Source organism: Rhinichthys klamathensis, unplaced genomic scaffold, assembly GCF_029890125.1.
Source record: "Rhinichthys klamathensis goyatoka isolate OS25496 unplaced genomic scaffold, OSU_Roscu_1.1 h1tg000310l_1, whole genome shotgun sequence".
Classification (NCBI taxonomy): Eukaryota; Metazoa; Chordata; class Actinopteri; order Cypriniformes; family Leuciscidae; genus Rhinichthys; species Rhinichthys klamathensis.
The window spans coordinates 340,893-366,790 of NW_026606828.1; the positions used below are offsets into that span (position 1 = coordinate 340,893).

The window sequence follows — 25,898 nt, forward strand, 5'->3', positions numbered from 1 at the left end:
ACAACAAATATGATAAAATGGACTTTAGTGTTAATTAAAAAATGTCTTCAGATCACCAAAAAATTTAAATGTTTTTTTAATTGAATATTGCAGTAGTCTATTTATTGTTAAAAAAAAAATTATCCATGCACTGATGCACATATTTATCATCAATCAGAATATCTTCCTCTGCCTCTTGCAACATCTCTTCTCTGATGACGTGTTTACTGGCACGAGGGCGGGACAATCTGTCATTCACATAAGATCAACCAATAGCAAACCACAACCATCCAATCAATTTCCGATGAGGACTATCGCAACTTCCGTTTCAAGCCGACTTGGTACTTGATGGTTACTTGGGATGCCAGAATACAATATTGGGTTGCACGACAAACCTGAAACGATTGCGCCCTGAAAATTACTAACAGAAATTCCTCTGAAGGTCACTGAATAATTCGCACACTGCTTATTTATTATTCATATTCAGGTAGGCTACTTAGTTTGGTAGAGTTTTATGAAGAAGATGCGATGAGACACTATTGCGCTCATCAGGTTAGGTCAGCATATTACTGTCAAATCGATTAATCGCATTGAACATACAAGTTTTAGTTTTATAATATATGTGACACACACACATTTATTATGGCTATATAAACAAAACTTCTATGTTAGATGCGATTAATCGCGATTAATCGTGATTAATCATTTTGACAGCAGTAATATATCTATATATGAAAATGAAGCAAAACATTTGTTTGCTAGCTGACAGCTTTCAGGTTTGGTTTATTCAGGTTTGGTGTAGCTGGTGGGCAAATAAAGTAAAGCTGCCTGAATAGTTGCTGTTTATATTAATGAAGAGGACAACAGCTATGATATTCTTTGATGGGTCTTGTTTAGATGTATATGACACATCAATGTAATGAATAAACAAAGAGGAGCATAATAAAGGGCATCACAGCCACAACATGTAACAGTCAATACATATTATTCTTATTCTTATGAGTAATACAATTATCTGATCTGACACATGCAAGCCATTGATTATGTTAAATATATCCATGTTATGGCATGTTTCACGATCAAAAACAACAGCAGAAACCCCTTGTTTCAAAACAGCTGTGCTTCCGCCAATGTCCTTGCTTTTACTGTGCAGTCCAGATACAACATAACATGTCAGATGGTGAAATCAGGGCACCAAGTGATATGATGAAACTAGATACTGAGGGAATAATGGCACTATAATCTGTAAGCGCCTGGGCAAAGACAGCTTTCTGCCTTTTGAGCAGAAAAATGCATTGTGACAAACACGGCCTTTCCAGGAATCATCCATCCCTATGGCTATAGTGGAGAAACGGCTGTGAGATTATTCTGTTTGGATGTGATTTGTGTGTGTGTGTGTGTGTGTGTGTGTCATATGGTAGCCTGCATGCTGTCTGTGAATACAACTCAGTCAGATAATTTCCCCGTATAGATTTATAACGTACAGGTCACATTTATTAGCTATTTAATGAGATTTTAAAAAATGCCTCTCATATTTCAGTGTTGTATTTTATACACTGTAAAAAATATTATTGGTTTAACTTAAAAAAGTAAGTTACCTGGTTGCCTTAAAATTTTTGAGTTCATTGAAATCATTTTTTTTTTTTACGTATGTGTTAATACAATGTAGGAGATTGGTTTAATCAACAGAAACACAAAATATGATGTTATCTGAACCACATTAATTATCTAAGTTGTGATGACAAATAGTGAAAACAAATTTTTAGTGTAGTAATGTGCTAAATAAAACACATGCAAATAAAATTCATATTTACACCATGCACAGAAACGGGGTTTGAATTGAAACGCTAATAATGAGAGTAGATGATAAAACGTATGTAAATGGTATCTCCAAATACAGTTGCAGAGCTCATTGTTGTTGAGTGGAAACAAACATTGAAGCGTTTGGAGGGTCTGAAGTTTCAGCGTTGGTCAGCAATGCCCCCCTCTGGTGCACAGACATATTTGTTTTAGGACTGCAGGCACAACAGTGCCAAGCCTATGCTAGGATGATTAAAAAAATCAATTAAATAAATACAAAAACTTGATATATATAAACACCCACACAAAGATGTTAATACTGAAGCAGATGGTATCTAAACAATGCAGTATTCTCCACTTATATATTTTTAGCTTGCACTCTAAAAATTCTATATACACTGAACCATAGACTGTAAAAACACGCACTGAATTTTTTTTAACTCAGATATTGCTAGTAAATTTCATAAACGATTACAAAAAAAGGGGAAGCAACAATTTGAATTAAACTTGAAATTTTGAAATAGCAAAACTGAAATAGTATTTTCTTGTAAATCTTTGTTTTATTTACAACTTTTTTTTTAGCATAGAACCCTAGGGTTCTTCACTCAAATTTAAAGAAACCTTATGCCAAGAACGTTCTATATAAGGAAAAATGTCTTATGATTGCATAATACTTTAATGTTAAACAGGTTATTTAAAATGTTTCTAATGATAAAGTATGTTTACGAGTTTACGAGCTTCTTAATTTGTACACATTTTATTTAAAATGAAAAGTGAATTAAAACAAAATTAATTAATTAAAACTAAAATGATCCCATGATGGGAACGATTCTATATATGAAGAGCCTGACAGAACCCTTTCAGATTCTATATATATCCTTTTCTTCAAATGTCATTATTTGCTAGTTTATCATGTATTTAAATAATCAAATTGACATAAACCTGTGTTAAAATAAACAAGGCATCATGTTATAAAAGAGGACAACGCATGTGACTTTGGATATTTTAATTGTTAAAAATGACTGTAGGCTATTGCCTTGGTCAATTGATAGAATATTAATTTCTCTTCACATTCTGAATTAGTAGACCTTTTATATGCGTAAGGACTCATGCAGTGACGTATTAAATCATGTGGATTGTTTTTCATGGTCTAAACAGTGCACTCTGCTAACTTATAATATTAAAGCTTAATTATACACAACCAAAAGCTAAAAAGTGTGTTCTACTGTAAAGATATTGCATAGAATAAAAGCCATGCTGTATACTATGCATACATAAAAAGCAATCAGAGAAGATAAGGTACATGAGTATAAAATGAAGTCACTGGTTTGCGAGAATATTATTTGAAGAGATAAGTGCATCAGTATGAAGAACATTCAGATATCTATAGATATTTCAAGTGATTTCATACATCAATGTATAATACATGTACAAATTAAACATTGCAGGAGACTTTGCAAAGCCCTTAATTGATACGTTTGATTGATAGAATCGTATCCCACCATACCGTAACATGATAATCTGTACAAAAACGGTCATACCAGAATCATGGTGGCATATTTGCGATAAGATAAAGGCTTGCTTGAACAGAAGTCATTCATAAATACACAAACGGAGGGGAAAAAAAGCCTGTATCAAACAGTAGAATATCTTGCATGCAATTATTATTTTTGTACTTTTGCCTGACGTGGAAAAAAAGTTGACTCGAATGAAAGAGATTCTAAAGAAAACGCAACACAATCATGCAAGAAAATGTTCAGAATCAGGTTCCGTTCTGTTCACACGTCCTCCTCACACCAGATTTATAAGGCATGCCTCGGGTGCTCATTCATTCCAGTCTTCCATTTAACTCCTCCACCTTTCATTTGTTTACCAATGCGCTGAACCGTTCATGAGTAATGTTCATATGGTCATGATGTGAATGTCTTTATCTGTAAGCAAGAAACAGAAGTGAAAAAGTTTGGTTAATAATGTGGGGTTTTCAGAAGAGTTACTGTCACGGGTGGTTGCAGGAAGGCAGATGAAGATGAAGAATAAAGTTCCAATATGAAGTTTTAATGACGATAATACAAATAATACTCAGACAGGCAGGCAGGGCAACACACACGTAATGTAACTGTGAGGGAAGAACCTAAGTAGAGACTCAAACAAGATCATTAATGACGTGCATTTGAACAGAGTGACTTAATAACAGTAGTCATAGAAACAAAGGAGTGGTGGGAAAATCAAACAAAAGAACACATGATGTGAATGAAAACATGATAAGTAAAGCCGGGTTCACTGTCCGATTTTGGCCACGATCTGGTCGTCTGAGACACATTTTTGCAAATCCTAAAAGATTCCTCTGATCCTAGGCTAAAATCTGAAGTCTTTGATCGTTGGTTTGACATGTTCACCGACAGCCGATTAATGACCGTTGCGTTTAAATTTTACCTTTACAAATTGTAAATTGTAAGTCCTACGACGACCATCAAATTGTCTTTGTTTTTCAAGACAAGCCATGACCAAAATAAACGTTAGAGATTTCTTTGTAGCCACCTTTTCAACCCCGCGTGTAAAGACAAACTGAACATGTGACAGTTACTGATTGAGAAACGCTTATACAAAATAACATCGCTGCCTCTGTCTAGTTCCTTGACTTTCAATACATGGCTCTTTGGAATACTTGATTCTGATTGGTCAGTTGCGGCATTCGATGGACATATATATATATACTAGTGCTGTCAAATCAATTAATCGTGATTAATCGCATCTAACACAAAAGTTTTTGTTTATATAAAATGTATATATATATATATATATATATATATATGTGTGTGTGTGTGTGTGTACACACAACCATATATGTTTGCACATATATATAAATATACTGTATATGTGTACGTGTATATGTGTGTGTGTGTGTGTATGTACACTCACCGGCCACTTTATTAGGTACACCTGTCCAACTGCTCGTTAACACTTAATTTCTAAGCAGCCAATCACATGGCGGCAACTCAGTGCATTTAGGCATGTAGACATGGTCAAGACAATCTCCTGCAGTTCAAACCGAGCATCAGTATGGGGAAGAAAGGTGATTTGAGTGACTTTGAACGTGGCATGATTGTTGGTGCCAGAAGGGCTGGTCTGAGTATTTCAGAAACTGCTAATCTACTGGGATTTCCACGCACAACCATCTCTAGGGTTTACAGAGAATGGTCCGAAAAAGAAAAAAACATCCAGTGAGCGGCAGTTCTGTGGGCGGAAATGCCTTGTTGATGCCAGAGGTCAGAGGAGAATGGCCAGACTGGTTCGAGCTGATAGAAGGGCAACAGTGACTGAAATAACCACTCGTTACAACCGAGGTATGCAGCAAAGCATTTGTGAAGCCACAACACGCACAACCTTGAGGCGGATGGGCTACAACAGCAGAAGACTCCACCGGGTACCACTCATCTCCACTACAAATAGGAAAAAGAGGCTAAAATTTGCAAGAGCTCACCAAAATTGAACAGTTGAAGACTGGAAAAATGTTGCCTGGTCTGATGAGTCTCGATTTCTGTTGAGACATTCAGATGTTAGAGTCAGAATTTGGCGTAAACAGAATGAGAACATGGAACCATCATGCCTTGTTACCACTGTGCAGGCTGGTGGTGGTGGTGTAATGGTGTGGGGGATGTTTTCCTGGCACACTTTAGGCCCCTTAGTGCCAATTGGGCATCGTTTAAATGCCACTGCCTACCTGAGCATTGTTTCTGACCATGTCCATCCCTTTATGGCCACCATGTACCCATCCTCTGATGGCTACTTCCACCATGTCACAAAGCTCTAATCATTTCAAATTGGTTTCTTGAACATGACAATGAGTTCACTGTACTAAAATGGCCTCCACAGTCACCAGATCTCAACCCAATAGAGCATCTTTGGGATGTGGTGGAACGGGAGATTCGCATCATGGATGTGCAGCCGACAAATCTGCGGCAACTGTGTGATGCCATCATGTCAATATGGACCAAACTCCCTGAGGAATGCTTCCAGCACCTTGTTGAATCTATGCCACGAAGAATTGAGGCAGTTCTGAAGGCAAAAGGGGGTCCAACCCGTTACTAGCATGGGGTACCTAATAAAGTGGCCGGTGAGTGTATATATATAAAAATATAATAATATACTGTATATACACACATATGTTATATAAACAAAAACTTTTAAGTTAGACGCTATTAATCGTGATTAATCGATTTAACACACTAATATAAATATATAATATATAAATATATAAACACTTATATATATATATATATATTTATATATATGAAAATGAAGCAAACTTTTTTTTTGCTACTATAACCACAGTTTATAACATAGTTTAGAGTTCAACTGATATGAATATGCTCAGTGTAACTGAATACTGACCTTGTAATGATCAAATCAATTTGTATTTCTCTGACGTAGGTTTTTATCTTTGTGGTTGTTGGTGGAATTAGTTTTCCTTGAAGGTGAGATCATAAAGATGAGTCAGTGTGAGTGTCATATGACAATCCAAAATGAAGTTACACCAGTATATAATTACATTTCCTTCATTCAATGTTTCTTTATACACTTCACATTCTGTATAAATTACACATATGCTGTCATCACTTATCCAGGACAGTTGCATCAAACCAATTCTTATTTAAATGTAAATCCGATACTTACATTGGCCCTGCTGGTTCGTCATCTGAATGGGAAGCAAAACAAAGACAATTTTAGTTTGAGGCAGCAATGCTTCCAGCTGGCACAGTATTCACATTATTGAATGAATTCCGTAAACCGACTGAATTAAGTAGCTATAAACAACAACGCAATGCTATATTGTCTTTCAATATTTAAGTTATTGTTGCGCAGTAGAATTTCACAGAACAAAACTTCACTCCTTCAGCACTGGTGTGAGTAATTAACTGGCTCGCAGTACAAGAACAGAGAAGAAATACAACCATGCAAACAAACCTATATTCCACTACTTTCATATCACTTAAATAGCTTTAAAATTAATAAAACTTGATGTTACATTCATGCATCATATATGTCTTTAATTTATGTAATGTATTATATATTAAATTATATAGGATGTTATATAATATTATATATATATATATATATAGCTTTTCAAAAGATGATAATTGAAAGGTGAAAATGAAGAAAAATCTCATGCACATGTCAACATGAATACATTTGAAGAGACTCCAGTGAAGAGGATGTACAGATAAACGAAGGTCATTTGAAGGTTAAACAGCAACAGACATCATTCTCATAATGAAGGCAAAATAAAAACCCATTTCAGCCTAATCCAAACAAGACATATATACAAAACCAAAGTATAGGGCAACATAGAATATGTGCAATGCTGCTATAGGTTCACTCAAGCTGCATGCAGGTCTGTCACTTACCAGTGTTTAAGGTTGAGCCATTCAGAGAGAAAGAAATGAGTTAACGTTGTAAATTCTTAATGACAGGTACGCCCTCTCATATTAAACTCCAAAAGTGTGATTTAATTGCTAAATTAATGCTGCAGTGATTCACAAATGACTAGAACACTTGCACAAAACATGCAGATAAACCAAATAAGGCTGAAACTGAATACTGACTTTATACACCTAATATTGTATTTGTACATATATGCCCGCCCACATCCACGAACAATTTACAATATGAAACACACTTTTATAAAAACAAAACGCATAAATTGGTTGTTTCTGGGTTATTTGACCATGGCGATGAAATCAATACCGAGGGAAACCACTAGGTGGCGATGCTGGACAGGCAAAATCCCAGTTAACGTCACTCTCTATTTTATCTGAAGCTGTCCAGTTCGTTTGAAAATATCGACTGATACTCATTCAATATACGAAATAACGAATAAAATTCCACCCGAAAGCTAAATAATTTGCTTTAAGCAGGCTTTAAACGTAAAAATATGTCGTTTTATATAAATCCCGTCTAAAGTGAATTTACTGGCTTGCAGCAATACTTGACACGGTTTTGTTTCCCCTCGCAATGCATTGTAGGTGAGCACGAGAGCAGTAAAGTGGCGTGGGACTACACCTCCACGCGCATCAATAATTCACAACCCACTACCTACAGATACACCGCAGAGTCATATTTCTCTTGAATATCAGATTAGTGTCCAGATGACCTAACACCGGTGCCCTACAGGAAAAGAATGACGAGTATGTATGTGTGTGTTTGGTCTGAATGGCATCAGACTGAATTATTAAGAGTCCATGTCAGGATCAAATAACAAAGTGAGTTAAAGGTCTTGTGACGCAGTGAGAGAAAACTAGGTAAGAACTGTATACGATGTAAAGGATGCTTATCTTCCTAATAAATAAATATAATAATTTGTAAATAAACATTACCTAGACTAGGCTACTGTTCAGTTTGGGGTTGGTACGATGTTTCAATGTTTTTGAAACGAGTACTTTATGCTCAACAACAAGGCTGCGTTTATTTGATCTAAAATTTAAATATAATTTAACATGTAATTTAGTCTTGTGATGCAAAGCTGAATTTTCAGCATCATTACTCTAGTCTTCAGTGTCACATGATCCTTCAGAAATCATTCTAACATGCTGATTTGCTGCTCAGGAAACATATTATTATTATTATTAATGTTGAAAACATTTTTTTTTGTGGAAACCGTGACTTTTTTTCAGGATTCTTTGATGAATATGAAGATCAAAAGAACAGCATTTATTTGAAAAGGAAATCATGTATTTACTGACAACTTTGATCTATTTAAAGGGGTGGTATAATGCCCTTTTCACAAGATGTAAAATACGTTTCTGATGTCCCCAGAGTGTGTATGTGAAGTTTTAGCTCAAAATACCCCACAGACGGATATTTTTATATAGCATGTTAAAATTGTCACTTTTTGAGGGTGAGCACCGTTTTTGTGTCAGTCCCTTTAAATGCAAATGAGCTGCTGCTCCCCTCACAGAGGAGTTTCAAGAGCTTGTGTGTGTGTGTTTCTGTGTGTTAGCAGCTCTAATTTCCTCACACAGACACCATACCTGTCGACCCTCCCATTTCCCCCGGGATTCTCCCGTATTTTACCTTGCTATCCCGCAATCATCCCGTTTAAATATTTTCCAGTAGGCTATTTCTCCCGTATTTTTAATCTTTCTATAAAAATAAAAATCCCACTGGGATCCCCACAAAGTAGTTTGGGGGGGAAAAAATCGCACGAAGAAGAACAGCAGCATCCCGAGGATGGACGAACATGAGAGAGATGGCATTGGAGACTATGGATGTAATGTAGGCTATTATGTATGCAATACAGAGATTATAATTATGTTAATATCTGCACAATTAATGTTTATTTAGCCTGCCTCTGCCACCAGAGGGTTGGTGATGTCACTAACCCGGGAGGAATGTCGTGTAGTTCCTACCAGCCATTTGTTGTAGTCCTTAAAAAAGCAATTTCTTTAAAAGCAAATATCTTCCTTTGCTTTGAACTTTGAGCGTTGTAACTTTGCAGATGTTGTTTATGCTCAAACAGCAACATTACACACTAACTGAAGTTAGAAAAGTGAAATTCATAATTCAACCACCCCTTTAATGTGTCTTTGCAGAATTGAAGTATTCATTTCTTTCAATAATAAAACAACTTTTGAACAGTAATTTAAGTTTATGTCCAGTGGCATCCTTTTTTTTATTTATTTTTTACTTGATGTAATACAGAAATGTGTCAATATTTCTTAGTCAATATCTACAGTATTTACAATGTAATTCCTAGTAAGAAATTGTTTTCTATATTTTTCTGACGGACTTATAAATGAATTAACATTGTCTGTTTTGAAACATTGTACCAACCCCAAAGTATATAACAGTAGTCTAGGTAATATTTATTTACTAATTATATTTATTTATTAGGAAGATAAGCATCCTTTACAATACATCATATACAGTTCTTACCTAGTTTTCTCTCACTGCGTCACAAGACCTTAAACTCACTTTGTTATTTGATCCTGACCTGGACTCTTAATAATTCAGTCTGATGCCATTCAGACCAAACACACACACACATACTTGTCATTCAAAGTATTTGAACACTTAAATCACACTTAAAAATGGTAAAATGTCACTGGATTAGATATAAAATACCAAACCAAGTGGCATCTGCAAACAAATTCTGCTCTATCGTTTCTCAGAAATGACGTTCCGAGCCATTTTTGTGGATAGAAAATTTCCAAATCCTTTTTGTCTTAATTTTGAACAACATATCTTGATTTGATGTTTTGTTCATCTGACATTCATACATTCCTGAGTATCTTAAGTGTGCAAATAAAGTGTGGGCACACTGTAGGTCTATGCATTGGCACTACAGTATATTAGGCAAACTGTGGTTGGGACAGTCATGTTTCACATAAATATCAGCCTAGCATCAGTAGTTCATATTGAGACAGTAACCCACCCTTTTAAACTCACCGTCAGGCATATCATCGGGCTTCTTGCGCTTCTCGTAGATGACGATGATCAGCACCAGGATGATGATCTCGGCGAGGACGCCCAGGAGGGGCCACAGGGGGGCCAGGTAGCTCCTGACCCGCAGGACTGATTTCATGGAGGTGGAGCCGATGTTGTTGGTCGCGTTGCACTCGTACTCTCCGGGGTCAGACGTGAGGTCGAGGTTAATGATGGACAGCTCGGTGTAGCCATCCCTGCTGCTGATGAAGAAGCGGCGAGAGGAGTTGTCGATATCCTGAGTGATTGATGGAGTGGGAGGAACAGTGACAGGTGAGGAGAGGTGAAAGACGGGGGAAGGAAAGCCACTGATTATTCGCTCAAAAAGTATTTCTGATTGAAAAAAGACTTTTTCATCAAATGATGAATGCTTAAAGATAAAGTAACAGAAACTACATTTAAAGGGATAGTTCATACAGGTAAGCCTACTGTATCATATTCAAATTTCTAAGGCCTCAAAATGATCAACATGATCAAAAAAATAGTCTTTTGCTGTGAAATCTTTACTGATTTTTTTAAAGTAAACGAGAATAGCTTTTATATTGTTAGTCTTTTTTTTAAAATCATGTTTAAATGTGAGTATCAAATATGATACATCAGGCTTTTGTTTTATTTGTAAAAAATTCTCAATCATCATTATATTGCAGTCGCCCCCACAATTTGATCATAAAACTAAGCAATTAAATAGCTTACTAAGACATATTATTGGACATATACTCTCACTCTTGTGTCAAAATGACCATACCATATTGGCTCCACTATCGAGTTTACGCCAGGTCCACAGGGGATAAGGATAACCCACAGATTTGCAGTAGAGGACGGCTGTCTCACCCTCATTCTTATTCTCACTGCGCTTGTGCCCCGTGATGTCTGGTGCAGCTATGAGAGGAGAGCAGAAGGACAGTGAGTCCTTCAGTATCACAAAAGATTTCATTGCAGAAACCTTATTAAGCATTGTGATCTTCAATCACTGTGCGGATGTTTATTCTTGTGCCATTTGCAATGTCATTTTGTGTGGTAAATATAGCATAAAGCATAATGTTAAATCTGGAGGGTCACTGTCCTGAAGAGTTTAGCTCCAACCCTAATTAAACACACCTGAACCTGTGAATCAAGGTCTTACTAGGCATGCTAGAAACTTCCTGGCTGGAGTGTTGAGGCAAGTTGGAGCTAAACTCTTCAGGACAGTGGCCCTCTAGGAGCAGGACTGGACGCCCCAGGCTTAAAGCTAGTGGCGGATCAGGAAATGTTAAGAAAATACACCCTGATTGCCCAAACAAATGGTAATCAACCAAGAACTTAAGTCCACAGCAATTTGATATGCTGCTACACAAGCGGATCTGGATGTTAGGTTCGGGTTAGTAGAATAAGTTGACATGAGCAGGGATGCATGATATATCGGCCACCATATCGGTATCGGACGATATATGTTCATTTTTAATGTTACCATTATTGGCCTGATAAGAAAATTTGGCCGATATATTAAAGCCGAAATATGATTGGAATCCCTTCAAAAAAGAAAAATACAGTTAATGCAACATGTGCAGTGCAATTTTGTCATATATAGGCTATAAAATGATAATGAGAACATTATAATTGTGTGCTTGGGACATGGCTTTTAATGGTGAAACTTTGGGTTTAGATTTATCGGCCAATATATTGGTTATCGGCATTCAAATATAAAGAGTTATCGGTATCGACCAAAATCTTCATATCGGTGCATCCCTAGACATGAGTTTGCAAAGTTACCTAGTCAGTAATGTCTGTTGAAGAGCATCAGATTAAAGAGTCAGCAGATATTAAGCAGACAATCTTCATTTATTTAAAAAGCATGAATAAGCCTATAGGTACATTTAATTACATTTAATTAATAATATAGAATTTTGAGATGTTTAAAATTGAGATAATACTGAATATACTATCATTTAAAAGATTGCTTGGTGTCATTAAGACATTTTTTGAAAGAAATGAATACTTTTACATAATAAATTACATTTTAAAATATATTCAAATAGAAAACAGTTATTTCAACTGTAATAATATTTCACAATATTAGTGTTTTACTCTATTTTTAATTAGATAAATGCAGCCTTGGTGAGCATAAAAGAATGTCAAAAACGTGTCAAAAACATTTAAAAAACAAACAACATACTGACCACAAACTTTTGAACGATGTTTGCTCTTGTCACTGACATATTAAATCTAATGTGATAATATCTCAAAGGACACTTGTGTTTTACAAATGTAAAAATATATACACTGAATATATGGGGCCATAATAAGATGATTCACAATCTCAAAGGATTAATCACTGAAAGTATTGAAGCATTAGCATCAAAAGAAGGCTATATCATTCATAATATGCCAAGTACCCCCACAAATACGCAAACCATCTACATGTAAATCATCCCCACATCTTGTGATTCAAAAGTCAAATGACGAATCATGACATGCAGGTGATTTTTAATTTTTTTTAAAGGTTAATTCAGTCTAAATGACACCAAATACCTCAGTTAAGAGACACAGAGAGAGAGAAAGAGTGACAGATTTACATCCCCACCCCCTCAGACATGCAACCACCATCTGGTGCCTGTGAGCTGACCGCAGGATAACCAGAAAGAGGTGACCAGGCCACGCTTAAACCGCATGGCACTTTACCAGCTGCTGATCTCTAACACACAAACCAAACAGCCTGTCAGATTTAAAGGCCATTATTAAACACATGATCACAAGGAGATCTGGGCTGGCTGGCATTTTGCTTTACACCCATTGCTGATTTGAGGCCTTAGAAATTACCCAGTAATAACAAAACAAAAATGCTCTATATATTATGATGGGGCCAAACAAGAAATATTTGTATAAAATCTGAATATATATAAACCCTGAATATAAATTTAAAATTCAGGATTTATAAATATAAGACTCAGACATATAACTATAGGATTATATATTTGTATCTATCAACCCTGCTGAGAAATTCGGCATAAATTAGAATGAATTCCATGTTTGTCCAGGCTGGTTTATTCTATAGTGCTGGTCTAGCTGATGGATCAGCAAGTCATACTGTTCCTAAATATAAATTCAGATTTGATAGAATTGTTTCCTCTTTGGCCCTTTATAATATACACAGATGAGCTAAAACATTATGACCACCTGCCTAATATGCCGTTGGTCCTCCACATGCTGCCAAAACAGCTCCGACCCGCTGAAGAATGGACTCTACAAGACCCCTGAAGGTGTCCTGTGGTTTTTGATGTCAGCAGCAGATCCTTAAAAATCCTGTAGGTTGCGATGTGGAGCCGCCGCGGATCAAACCTGTTGGTTCTGCTCATCCCACAGATCCTCAATTGGATTCAGATCTGGGGAATTTGGAGGCTTGTCCTCCCACAGGCCATCCTGGCACCATCACTTCCCCAGGTAAACGGCACACACGTACACGGCCGTCCAAGTGATGTAAAGGAAACCGAGACTCATCGGACCAGGCGTTCTTCTTCCTCTGCTTCAAGGTCTTCACGCTCGCTGAAGCCATTGTAGCCGCTTTCGACCGGTGGACATCATAGGCACACTGATTGGTCTGTGTCTACGCAGCAGAGTGTGATGCACTGTGTGTTGTGACACATTCATCGCATAACCATCATTAACATTTACACAGTAGATCTTCTGTTGGCTCGGACCAGACGGGATAGCCTCCGTTTCCCTCGTGCATCGATGAGCCTTTGGCGTCCAACACCCTGCCGCCGGTTTGTGGTTCATCCCTCCTCGGACACTGTTGGTAAATTCTCAGCACTGCTGACTGAGACCAACTCAAAAGCCTTGACGTTTCAGAGATACTCTGACCCAGTCGACTTGCCATAACAATTTGGCCCTTGTCAAAGTCGCTCAGATCTTTATTTCTGCTCATTTCTCCTGCATCCAAAACGTTGATTATGAGAACTGATTGTTTGTTACATCTAATCTGCCCAGATCTTAATATGTGGCCTTGTTAGGAGATGATCAACAATACACTTCACCTGTGACTGCTTTAATAAAACTAAACCCATTTAAAAAAATTGAAATAAAATAAGCATTAGCAGTAATACAATTAAATATAAAACACTTCTTTTATTTCAATTGCCAAGGCAAAATTTCTTATTTTAATTAAGTTTAACTTGATGTACTAAAATAACAAAAAAACTAATAAAAACTATCTAGACATATTAAAAGACAGAACCTATTAAAATGCACAACAAAATGACTAATACTTTAACTCAAATTAGAATAAAAACAAAATACAAAAATTGTATTGAAATATTAATAAAAACTATAATATTATCTCAGTGACACTAAAATAACACTGCTGTATACTACTAAAATGCTTCTATTTGGTATTTTTCATTAAAAATTATATTAGCATAACATTTTAACATTATAATTGTATTTTTATTATTATTATTATTATTAAAAAATACTACTACTACTAAATATGCTAAAATTTATAAAAAATAAATTGTTTTTATTATTATCCAAATATTGCAAATTAATTACTTATTTTTATTATTATAATTGTTATTAATACTATTCAGATATTGATAATTATCAAATACTACTAATTATTAAGATTGCAAACAATGTATTCACATTCACCTGCCTAGTGAACAAAAACCTGGATGTCTTTCCCACTCAACTAACCAAGCACACAATCATGCTGTCATGGCCTGTGTTAGTGTGACTCAGCATGTGTTGTGTGGAGGAGATGGAAAGACAGGTTCAAAATGTTGACAAACCATCTGAAAATCAAACTCGCTGTGATACTAGAAAGAAACCACAGACCATTCAATTTCTATACTTTTGTGACATTTTGAGAAATGTGGGGTATTTTGAGGGCATCTTACCTTTTACCTCAATGGTGGCATTAGCTTGGGGGACCAAATCAAATGTGTACACGCACATATACTCGCCCGCATCATCTGTCCTTGGTTTATTAATTCTGTGTAAAAGATAAAACACTTTTCACTTATAAAAGGTACTGTTTTAGTACCATTCAAATAGAATGGCATTCAGTACTGCGGAGTAATAAATAAGCAATCAGAATAAATAACACACCCACATGTAGAGAAAACACAAATGCAGATTAACTGTTAGCTGTACTAGTGTGCCTATATGGTTAGTCTGATTAGATTAGGAGTCAGGGAGAGAGATTAGCAACACGTGTTGGTAGAGAGAAAGGCCTTGCTCAGGATTTAGACCATTGCAGAGCAGTGCAGCATCAACAGACAGTGAGCCAAGGCTTGAGAGTCACTGAGATAATGCATTTACAAAACAAAGGCCAACTCGGGTAATGCAAATGACTACGTTTTTAACACCTAGAAGCCTATATTGCTATATTTTGATCTGATAGTGGCATAGTAATGATATTAAGGTCAATGTTTCTGCATTAAATGTCCTGCATTGAGTAGATTGTAGATTTTTCAGTTTATCTAGTATTAAATCAAATCATATTGTTTAAATAAAAAAGAAGGTTTCAAAATCACCTCTGTCTTAAAATTCAGAGGCACATATGAATAACTTGTCTATTGAGTTACAAATTGTCAATACAAAATATACATTTATAAGTATATTTATAGTATTACTAGCAGGGCTGCAGGTAACAAATTTTAATAATTAATCAATCTGTTGATTAATTAATGTATGCTATACACAGTGTTAAATATCACGTGCTTGATGTGGCAAAATGGTCACGTGAAATTTTTTTCTAATTACAATATACAAATAAAAGTAAAATTGAAAGTATTATTATATTATTTAATAATATTATTTTTATATTTTAACTCAAACTCAAAAAATATTTTATTAGGCATTAAAATAGTTAGCATCCATATAAAACTACTTGGTAAAAATTATAATCCCACACTTTTGATTAAAATATGCCAAAATGCACAAAACGCAGTGTGTGTGTATAGATGTGTGTATATATATATAATATATATATATATACACGCACATAAAATATACAATTACATTATTTATAATATATAAAACTTGTTTATATATACAAATATATATATACTGTATATACACACACAAAATCTTATTCAAAAATCAAAATATTAACAAAAACTATAATAGTATATTAATGACATTAATTGAATGAATTATTATTTTAGAAATTTCATATCATAATGTTTCAGTGCTCACAAAAGTCCAATAACAGCACCTACCTGTACTCTGTGTTCTTGGCTTCGCTCCTTGTGTCTAAGATCTCCTCCCCATTTTTCATCCAGAAGCTCTCGCGGTGGGTGTTTTGGGAAACTGTAAGGTTGCACTGAAGCGTGATTGGTGGGATGTGGTAACTCACAGGTAGATTCATGTGATCCGATGAATCGATTGATGGTTCTGAAAATACAGATGCGTCGGTCAAGGCCAGAGAAATACTACATCACATTGATTGAAGGCGACGGGGATCTATATATATATATATGTATGTGTGTGTGAGTGGAAGAGTGGGAGAAGAAAATAAATATGGGGGATGAAGCTGTATATACAGTATAGCAACAAGCAAAGGAATCACTGAGCATTTCCAAGCAGCTCTATTTTATAATTTGTGTAAATGGATTAATACAGTCTCACATGTGAATCAGACTCATATAGAATATCATATGATATTCAAAGCTCACTATTAAAATTTTGAATTTCATACAATAAAAAATAAATTATAAAACAAAATCTCATATTATAAGAGGTTATATAATAAGCGGTTATGGACATTATGATACGATTTTTAATCATACAAAATAATTTTCCTTTATTTCATACTCTTTATCTAGTGGGGTCCAAAAGTCTGAGACCACAGTTGTGTCACATACGTTTACACAACAACAATGTATTAAAAACAGAAAAGTGTTTTCTTTGCATTTTTCGTGTACAGACGACAACATTTTCAAAATGATCCCCGTTCACACGGATCTGTGAAAACTACTAAAAGCGCTGTATTATTCATGCCAGGCCAGTAGGTGCCGATGTCACTGTGTAAAGAAACACTACGTGCCGACAGACTGAACATGTAATACACATGTGCATGATGTCACCGTTTTCACAAATTCTAGTTTTTGTAGTTTACACAGAGATAATAACAGTATCAGTAAGATAAAACACTTTTCACTTATAAAAGGTACTGTTTTAGTACCATTCAAATAGAATGGCATTCAGTACTGCGGAGTAATAAATAAGCAATCAGAATAAATAACACACCCACATGTAGAGAAAACACAAATGCAGATTAACTGTTAGCTGTACTAGTGTGCCTATATGGCACACTAGTACAGCTAACAGTTAATCATCAAGTTTTGCATCAAAGTGCAAAACTTGCACTTTGAAACTCATTTTCAAAAGTTTGTGTTTTCTGGCTCCAAAACCACTGTTGTCGTGTAAATTAACTTTTTTTTCTCGCAATTGCGTGTTATAAACTGGCAATTGCAAGTTATAAAGTCAGAATTGCAAGATTTAAACTCGTAATTAAGAAAAAAAGTCCAAATTGTGAGATAAAATTTTATAATTACCTTTTAATTTTTTTTATTCCATGGCGGAAACAATCTTCCATAATTTATTATTAAGACAATACATTCAAATAATGGTAAGGAATACCAGTTTGCAATTTAAGCAACATAACAAACTGTTTTGTACAGCTAAAAATAACGAAGTGAATGACACCAGAGGCCAGACACATTCAATATACATATATATACATTAGCAATAAGGTGGATAAAGAAGTATAGTGGTCTCAGACTTTTGGACTCCACTGTATATCATATATGATCGTATAGGAAGTATTGCCATCGGTCATTGAAAAAACACATGGTTAAATACTACTGTACCTTACCAGATTCCATGGATTCCTTGGAACAGAAACTGATTGTCATAATCAACACAAAGAAAGCAACCTTGAAATATCTCAATAAGGAGGACAAGGACATTTGACTACAAAAATAGGTCACTGCCTGTATGTAGCAATTACAAGCTACTAGTGATCTAATAAGATGGTGCTCTAACCGTTTTGTAGTCCGGATGAGTAAGTAGGAGGAAAAGGGAAGATCTACTACAGCAAATGTTAACCATGGCACTACGCTAAATGTAGGTAAAATCAAGGGGGGCGGATGGTTTATTTCGGCCACACCACTAGCGGGGACAGTTAACTCACTCTGCAACACCGTAACTGTTGCCTGGGCTCGAATCCAGGTAGTGGACGGATTCTGGCGCAAATCGTTACGCCGCGGGTCGTTACTGGCTCTGCACTCATAAATCCCAGAATCCTCGATGGTGACGCGAGTGACAGCTAACACGCTTACACCATTGACGCCGTACGCGGTGTTGATGGACACGCGTTGCCTGCGCGCGCCATCCCACAACTGGAAGAAGTTGTCGGCCCTGTTCACCTCGGCGTACCACCACTGGATCTCAGGTGTGGGCTTCCCCACAACATCACAGTACAGCTCAAAGGTGTCGCCCGTCAGCTTAGTCTCAGAGAGGGGGGACTTTACAAACCCCGCTGAGGGGCGGCACAGAGACGGGAAGACAGGAGAAACGTGACAAATAAAGAGATGGGAGGGGGAGGTAAAGGACAGTGAAAGGGCAGTGGGTGGAAAAAAGAAAACATAAAAGATTAAACTCAAATTACAAACCAAAAGTGCAATGAGAAATGAATCATTTAACAATTGATCCATGAGAAAATGCAAAAAAAAAAAGTCATGTGCAAAGTGAAAGATCCTGCACTGCACAGAAGTGTTATTTACTCGTGTATCTTTAGAGGAAATTAAACTGGGTCAGGGGCCTGATCTATATATTTTTTTTTTCATGCAAGTACTGATTTTAAAGGAGTACTTCACTCAAAAATGAAAATGATCCCACAATTTACTCACCCTCAAGCCATTCTAGGTGTATATGACTTTTTTTCCCCAGCCAAACACAATCAGAGTTATATTAAATAATATCCTAGCTCTTCCCAGCTTTGTAATGCCATTGAATAGTGTCTGAGATTTTGAAGCACTAAAAAGCACAAAAACCACATAAGTGAAGCCAGAAGCCAGTGATTATAGTTTATGAAGTTTATAATTATGGATATTTTTCTTACAAAAACCCATCGCTTCACTCCAGAAGGCCTTCATTTATCCCTTGCAGCCATATGGATTACTTTTCTGATGGATGGATGTGCTTTTTGGAGCTCAGATACTATTCAATGCCATTAAAAAGCTTGGAAGAGCCAGGATATTTTTCAATATAACGCCGCTTGTGTTTGGCTGAAAGAAGAAATATACACATAGGATGGTTTGAGGGTGAGTAAATTATGGGATAATTTTCATTTTTTGGGTGAACTATTCCTTTAATTTCTGGTCGATGCTGAAAAGCCAATAAGTAATTTTCATTGTATGGCTGACAACTAAATAAATGGCATAAATAATTCTATATTATTTTGTCTAAAACTAAAATATATATATACAGACAGTTTAGCGTTCAAAAGTTTGGGGTCAGTAAGACTTTTAATCTTTTTGAAAGAAGTCTCTTCTGCTCACCAAGGCTGCATTTATTTGATCAAAAATACAGTAAAACTGTACTATTGTGAAATAGTATTACAATTTAAAATATCAGTTTTCAATTTGAATATATTTTAAAATGCAATTTATTCCTGTGATGCAAAGCTGCATTTTCAGCATCATTACTCCAGTCTTCATTGTGATCCTTCAGAAATCATTCTAATGTGCTGATTTGCTGCTCAAGAAACGTTTCTTATTATTATGAATGTTGAAATCAGTTGTGCTGCTTCATATTTTTGTGGAAATCATGATCCATTTTTTTTCAGGATTCTTTGATGATTGGAAAATTCAAAAGAACAGTTTCTTCCCTTTTCTTCCACAGAAACACAAAGTGCACAGCCGGTGCCTTTTGTAATCTCACTATTCATGTGTGGGTGTCCTGATGGACAGGCGGTTTCCATAGAAGCGTAATACAGTAGAAGAGCAGGTAGGCCTTTTATCCCACCATCCCCTCATTAAATGCTGTCTAAACTGATTGCATTCAAAGTAGGGCTGTCAAATGATTAATCACGATTAATCACATCCAAAATAAAAGTTTTTTTTACATAATATATCTGGGTACACTGTGTATAACTATTTTGTATATATATAAATACACACACATGCATGTATATTTAAGAAAAAAAATATTTATATATAAAATATTTATATTTATATATAATATAAATTATATATAAATCTATATACAGTATATACATGAAAATATTTCTTAAATATATACAAGCATGTGTGTGTATTTATATATATAAAATAATTATACACAGTGCACCCACATATATTATGTAAAAAAAACTTTTATTTTGGATGTGATTAATCACGATTAATCATTTGACAGCCCTAATTCAAAGATATGAAGCCTCGCAAAGTGTTAACAGTCATATAGTAAGTGTTTGCTGTGTGCAACCTAGGAGCAAAACTGACAGAGATCAATCAACAATGCTTTATGCTTTTCATTGTAAACAGCAACAACAAAAATTCAGTCAGTTTGTGCTAAGAACATATCAATAGCACAAATTTTTCAAAAAGTAATAGAAAGTTTATTTTTTAGGTTATGTATGCAGAGAGGCTTTTTGATTGTTGCATTGTATCATGTTAATCTGAACATTAATTTTACACACAGGAGTCTGGTTCTGTTGGGATTGTGATATAAAACAATCATATACTAATGAGAACTAAATATATGGTTATTAAATCTAAACCAAGTCCTTTAAAGGAATGAAAACAGACTTTTTAAAGTGCGTCTAAGCTTGAGGAGCAAATGGACTTGTAGTTACTGTATATGTGGACAGGGATTGTATGTTTGTATTGCATACAAATAACAAGCGCACACTAAAAATAGAAGCAAAAACCTTGTTAGCCTGAAGGCATCAAGCGCTGTTGTGCTTTTATGCTTGTAATGCAAAAACATCTATGCCAAAATGATCCATTTGATCAAATGTGTCTGTGTGTGTGTGCTCACATTTGTTCCCAAGAGATAAAAAAGCGTGTGAGTGAGATGAAAGGAAAAGTGTCAGGTTTGATCTTCATATGAGCTTATGGCTCCTCACAAACAGGCAATGGGCCCCAGATCTGTTCTGAGAAGCCCGCCGACAGCAACAATGCTAATTGCAAATTCTAAATCGCAACTATAATCGTGATAAATAGGCTTAATTATTTACCTCTAAAAATTAAGAAAACATTCTTAGTTTTTGACATATAGCCTACAAGATTTTGGCACACATTCATTTGTTGTATGTTAGAATCTAGTCAAATTTGGCAGGGGTCAAAAACGTTGTGCGACAACATGAAAAAAGAAAATATGATCCAGACTAAAAACTAAAAAGGTTCACTTGAATATTGTTGGACCTATACGCTGTAGTGTTGTCACGATACCAAAATTATTGTTTCGATACCGATACCAAGTCAAGAATTGCGATTTCGATACTTTTTCGATACTTTTCCTGAAAAGGGAGAAACACTCTCAAATATCATTGCTGTGCTTTATTTTAAAACTGGGACAACATTCCAATCATAACACACTAATAAATGAACATTTGAACAGCAGATAGGCTATAATAACCATTTGAACAAAATATGAAATATGAAAAATATAAAAAATAAATTAGAGCAATGACATTCAAGGTAAAAAAATAAATAAATTTAGCAGCATTATCTCAGTTATCATAAGAAACATAAGATTTTATCAATATCAATGCCACTGACGATTCTGCTTATCGATCCGATTCTTTAACGATTCTCTTATCGATTCATGATAGCATTGTGTGGAAAAAAGTAGTCATGCTTTTTCGGGGGGAAAAAACAAGTGTTTTTATTTGTTTTATGTAATAAATGAAACCTTATTACAAAGTGTTAACGATTAGTTATACACCGATTCAGACAGATCAGTTGTTTTAACCATTCATTAAAACGAATCGGTTCAAATGAGTCATTAGTTCGCGAATTGGACGTGTCATTATCGGACGTGTGCGCGTTGTGTGTTTATCCAGGCGGTTACATCCCACTGTCATCACAGAAAACATTTCATGACTGGATAGTTTTTTTCGTTTATTTAAAGTGTGGTTTATGTCAGCTGAATGTGCGGAACGATTCAGAGAAGATAAGGCAACGTATTTTTCCACAATTTACCATGGGCGTCAGTTTGGTTTGAAATGTGGTGGGGACAGAGACGCATTCGGAAGGGCATTTTCAAAAGTGCTGGGTACAATGACGCATTCATTATTTTTTCTCTTTCGCGCAGGTCATGGTTTGAAAGACGATGTCCTGTAGCTTACTGATTGAAATAAATAAAAATGTATGATGTCCGACCAAAAATGTGATGGTACTTTGGGTTTAATTGGTCGTAAAATGAGATCTAATATAATGTTGTCAGAATCGAGAATTTTTACGTGAATAAATAAATAGATCCGCCTGCGTTGCATATGTATTGTGATAGTCCAGTGGCAGAATTTTTGCCAAGCGTGTCGGGGGTTGAGGGTTCTAGTCCGCACTCGGTATAGTTTTTTCCCCTCATCAAAACCGATAATGTTTATCAGTGGTTGTATATCAAGAATCTTGATATACTTTATCACTGATAAACATTATCGGTTTTGATGAGGGAAAAAAAAACTATACGAGTGCGGATTAGAACCCAGAGAAGCAGGGACACGTTTGTGTGCATTTTGAATTGTGATTTCTCTGGAACGAATAGAATCTCTGCAACGGATTGAAGCGCGCGTCCGAGTGAAGACAACACATTTCAGCGCTAGATCGCGTCTTATTTAACAAATGAATGAAACGAATGCTGCTAGTTAACTGGAGATGTTTTATTTGTATTGTTACATCCGTGACGCGAGATGTTTCAAAAGTGGTGGGGACAATATCGACCCTGGCAAAAAGTGGTGGGGACATGTCCCACCCGTCCCCCCCGTAAATGACGCCTATGCAATTTACACCCAGCGGTAATTCAGAAAAAAAAAAAAAAAACTCCGAATGCTCCACATGAAACTTTAGTCTCCCGACCTTACCATCGTGTCGAATTATTTTGATTAATATGTGCGAGGGAGAGAGAGAGAGCAAGACAGCGCTTAGTTTTGAGACGGTGAAGCCTTGTTTATACTTTCGCCTGGCTCCGCAGAGAGAGAGAGAGTGCGCGCGCGCGACCGGGGCTCGCTCACTCTCTCTCTCTCTCTGCTCGTTCAGTTCACGCGCCCTGTCACACGCGCATGAGGAGAAAAACACAGACGTCCATAGGGAGGCACTGGAAGCGTGCGTTGCACACACCAACATGCAATACTCTCTTACAAATCTGGAACGCGGACATTCTTAGAAGTATCGATACTAATACATTTAGGTATCGTGAAGTTTTTAATTTCCGAGTATCGCGATACTTTTGAAGTATCGGTGCACCGTGCAACACTAATACGCTGTAAATATTTGGGCCTATAAACGCTGTTGGTTTAACTTAAAAAAGTAAGTGACATGGTTGGATTGGAATCTTGAGTTCGTTGAAATATTTTTTTTTTAGTTAATTCAATTAAGGAGATTGGTTTAATTAACAGAAACTCAAAATATTATGTTATCTGAACAACATAAATGAAGTTGATTTGACAAAAAAATAAAAAATTTGGGATAATAAATCATGACAGTATGTTTTATACAATGCGATGAGTTGCAAATGAATATCCTTAAAGGTATAGCGGAGGATTTTCTTTTTCCGGGTGGGTAGTCTATACTATTGGTCCACCTAAGTGTCAATCGATCTGGTGATACGTTTACGTAAGGCCGTCGTACGTGCTCGTCCCTATGTAGTTTTCGCTTTCTGCGCATGCACACTTTCAGTTGTATTATGTGTGATGAGTTACGGTTTCAGCCATTCCTTTGAAAATGGCTGAGGGTTGAAAGAGAAAAAATGTATACGAAGTGTATGATAAGAAGAGAAAGGCCGCAGGATATAGAAACAAGACCAGAGTGATTTTGGGTGAATATTTCACACGCTGGCTTGCGCTTAATGCGCTAAAAACACATGTTGGGCTTCTCACTGATGCAGCAGTCGCGAAGATTCTACTAGACAGGTAAAGTTTGTCATGCTATTTGGAGAAATCCATTTAAAATCACTGCTAGTAAAAGTTAATGTAAGCTATCATGCTCTCTCGTGCACACGTTTAATAGGCGTTCCCTCTCGGGAGCAAATAGAGTGTTGCGCATGTGCATTTTTAAAAAACATTGGAGAGGGTGGGTCTTCTCTAAAATTCGGAAAGATCCTCCGCTATACCTTGGCTTTAAGCAAAACCAGTTGAGAATCTCCGAGTCCAATCAATGGCTCACCTTGATTCAGATAACCTAGACATCAACTCAGCTTAATTAACACATTTTTCCTAGGATGTCTGTAGGTATTAATTGATAACATTTATATGTTAAAGGTGTAGGCATTATTTAAACGGCAGTAGGCTAATGCATGGCCAGGAGATGGAAGGAGATCGGAGGGGCTCATGTGTTACCGCTCATTAACTGAGCGCGTCCATGACGTCACAATGCACCGCGGTGCTCCTTCGTTAAGACTTTAACGGGTCCGCGCGCACGGGGAGGACGGGCATTAACGCCATGCATACCGCTACTGCATCGGCTCTATAAATAGAAACATGCAGCAGAATGGACTGCTGCTATTTACGGCGCTGCAGAGGACCGGTGCTTAAAGAGGGGGTAGCCTACCTGCCTCTACCGTTATATAGCTATATTTGACGAGCGAGCAAAATGATCGGTTTGCGTTGGAAGAACAAACGGGAACATGAGAAGAATTCCTGAGTCATTAGATTGGCCGCATGCAAATCAAGCACAAGTGCGGTTTGTGACAAGCAGCCGATGACCCATCTAAGCACATCCAAATCTGGAAAGGGGATCTTTTCTAAGAGAGTCATAATCACAGTCACAAATAGACGCTCCCCGTGGGACAAGTCACCAAACATTAAAATGTAACCTATTTGTTTGCATGAAGTAGAATGGCGAGCCGCTTTTAAGCATGTGAGACATAGGCTACACTGCTCTTTTAATGCGGAATGCAGTGCGCTTTGCCATTTAAACGCACAAGGACGCATTTTCTTAAATATGTAATACACACATATGTCACCTTTCTCAACCTGAGCGGCTATTTAGTTTTGAGAATTCCCAAAAGCAATGCTGAGGATTGGTGAGACTCGAGTTTATCCCGTGCGCTCGAGGCAAATTGCACCTGCACGTGCCGCAACCGTTCCCCTATCAAGAAAGCCTTCAAAATCTGCGATGAAACGGTTCTTTAATAGGAACACATGAAATTCCTTACCGTTCTCAGCGGAGCCCGAATGCAGCATCAAGACCCCGAATAATATCACCAACGGATTCCCCGCGTAAGACATTTTGTGGGTCGCCTGGCTACCTGGGATATGTGTGGAGGGATGCAGAGGAGAGGGAGAAGAGGGCTGTCGAGTAAGATGTGAGTGAGTGAGTGGAGAGGGAGCTGCTACAATGACGAAGCGACCCTGGATGGAGCTCGAATCGGGTCACGTAAAAAGCCCGTCGCCTAGCAATAGCGAGCGGTAAGTAGATGCCGCCGCTACACTTACA

General features: G+C 36.5%; 1 protein-coding gene across 2 annotated transcripts; it reads right to left on the reverse strand.

Moving 5' to 3' along the window:
* Positions 1-2,770: 2,770 nt before the first annotated feature.
* nptna (neuroplastin a) lies at positions 2,771-25,898 on the reverse strand. 2 transcript variants are annotated; one of them, XM_056271055.1, is made up of 8 exons: positions 25,618-25,898; positions 16,458-16,632; positions 15,132-15,226; positions 11,006-11,139; positions 10,225-10,498; positions 6,454-6,463; positions 6,172-6,247; positions 2,771-3,710 (listed from the first exon to the last, which is right to left on the reverse strand). In XM_056271055.1, the coding sequence occupies exons 1-7, from the start codon at positions 25,688-25,690 to the stop codon at positions 6,187-6,189; spliced, it is 822 nt and encodes a 273-aa protein (XP_056127030.1). In that variant the 5' UTR covers positions 25,691-25,898; the 3' UTR covers positions 2,771-3,710; positions 6,172-6,186. The 2 variants fall into 2 exon arrangements, with proteins under 2 accessions (XP_056127030.1, XP_056127029.1); XM_056271054.1 differs by having other exon boundaries at positions 6,454-6,475.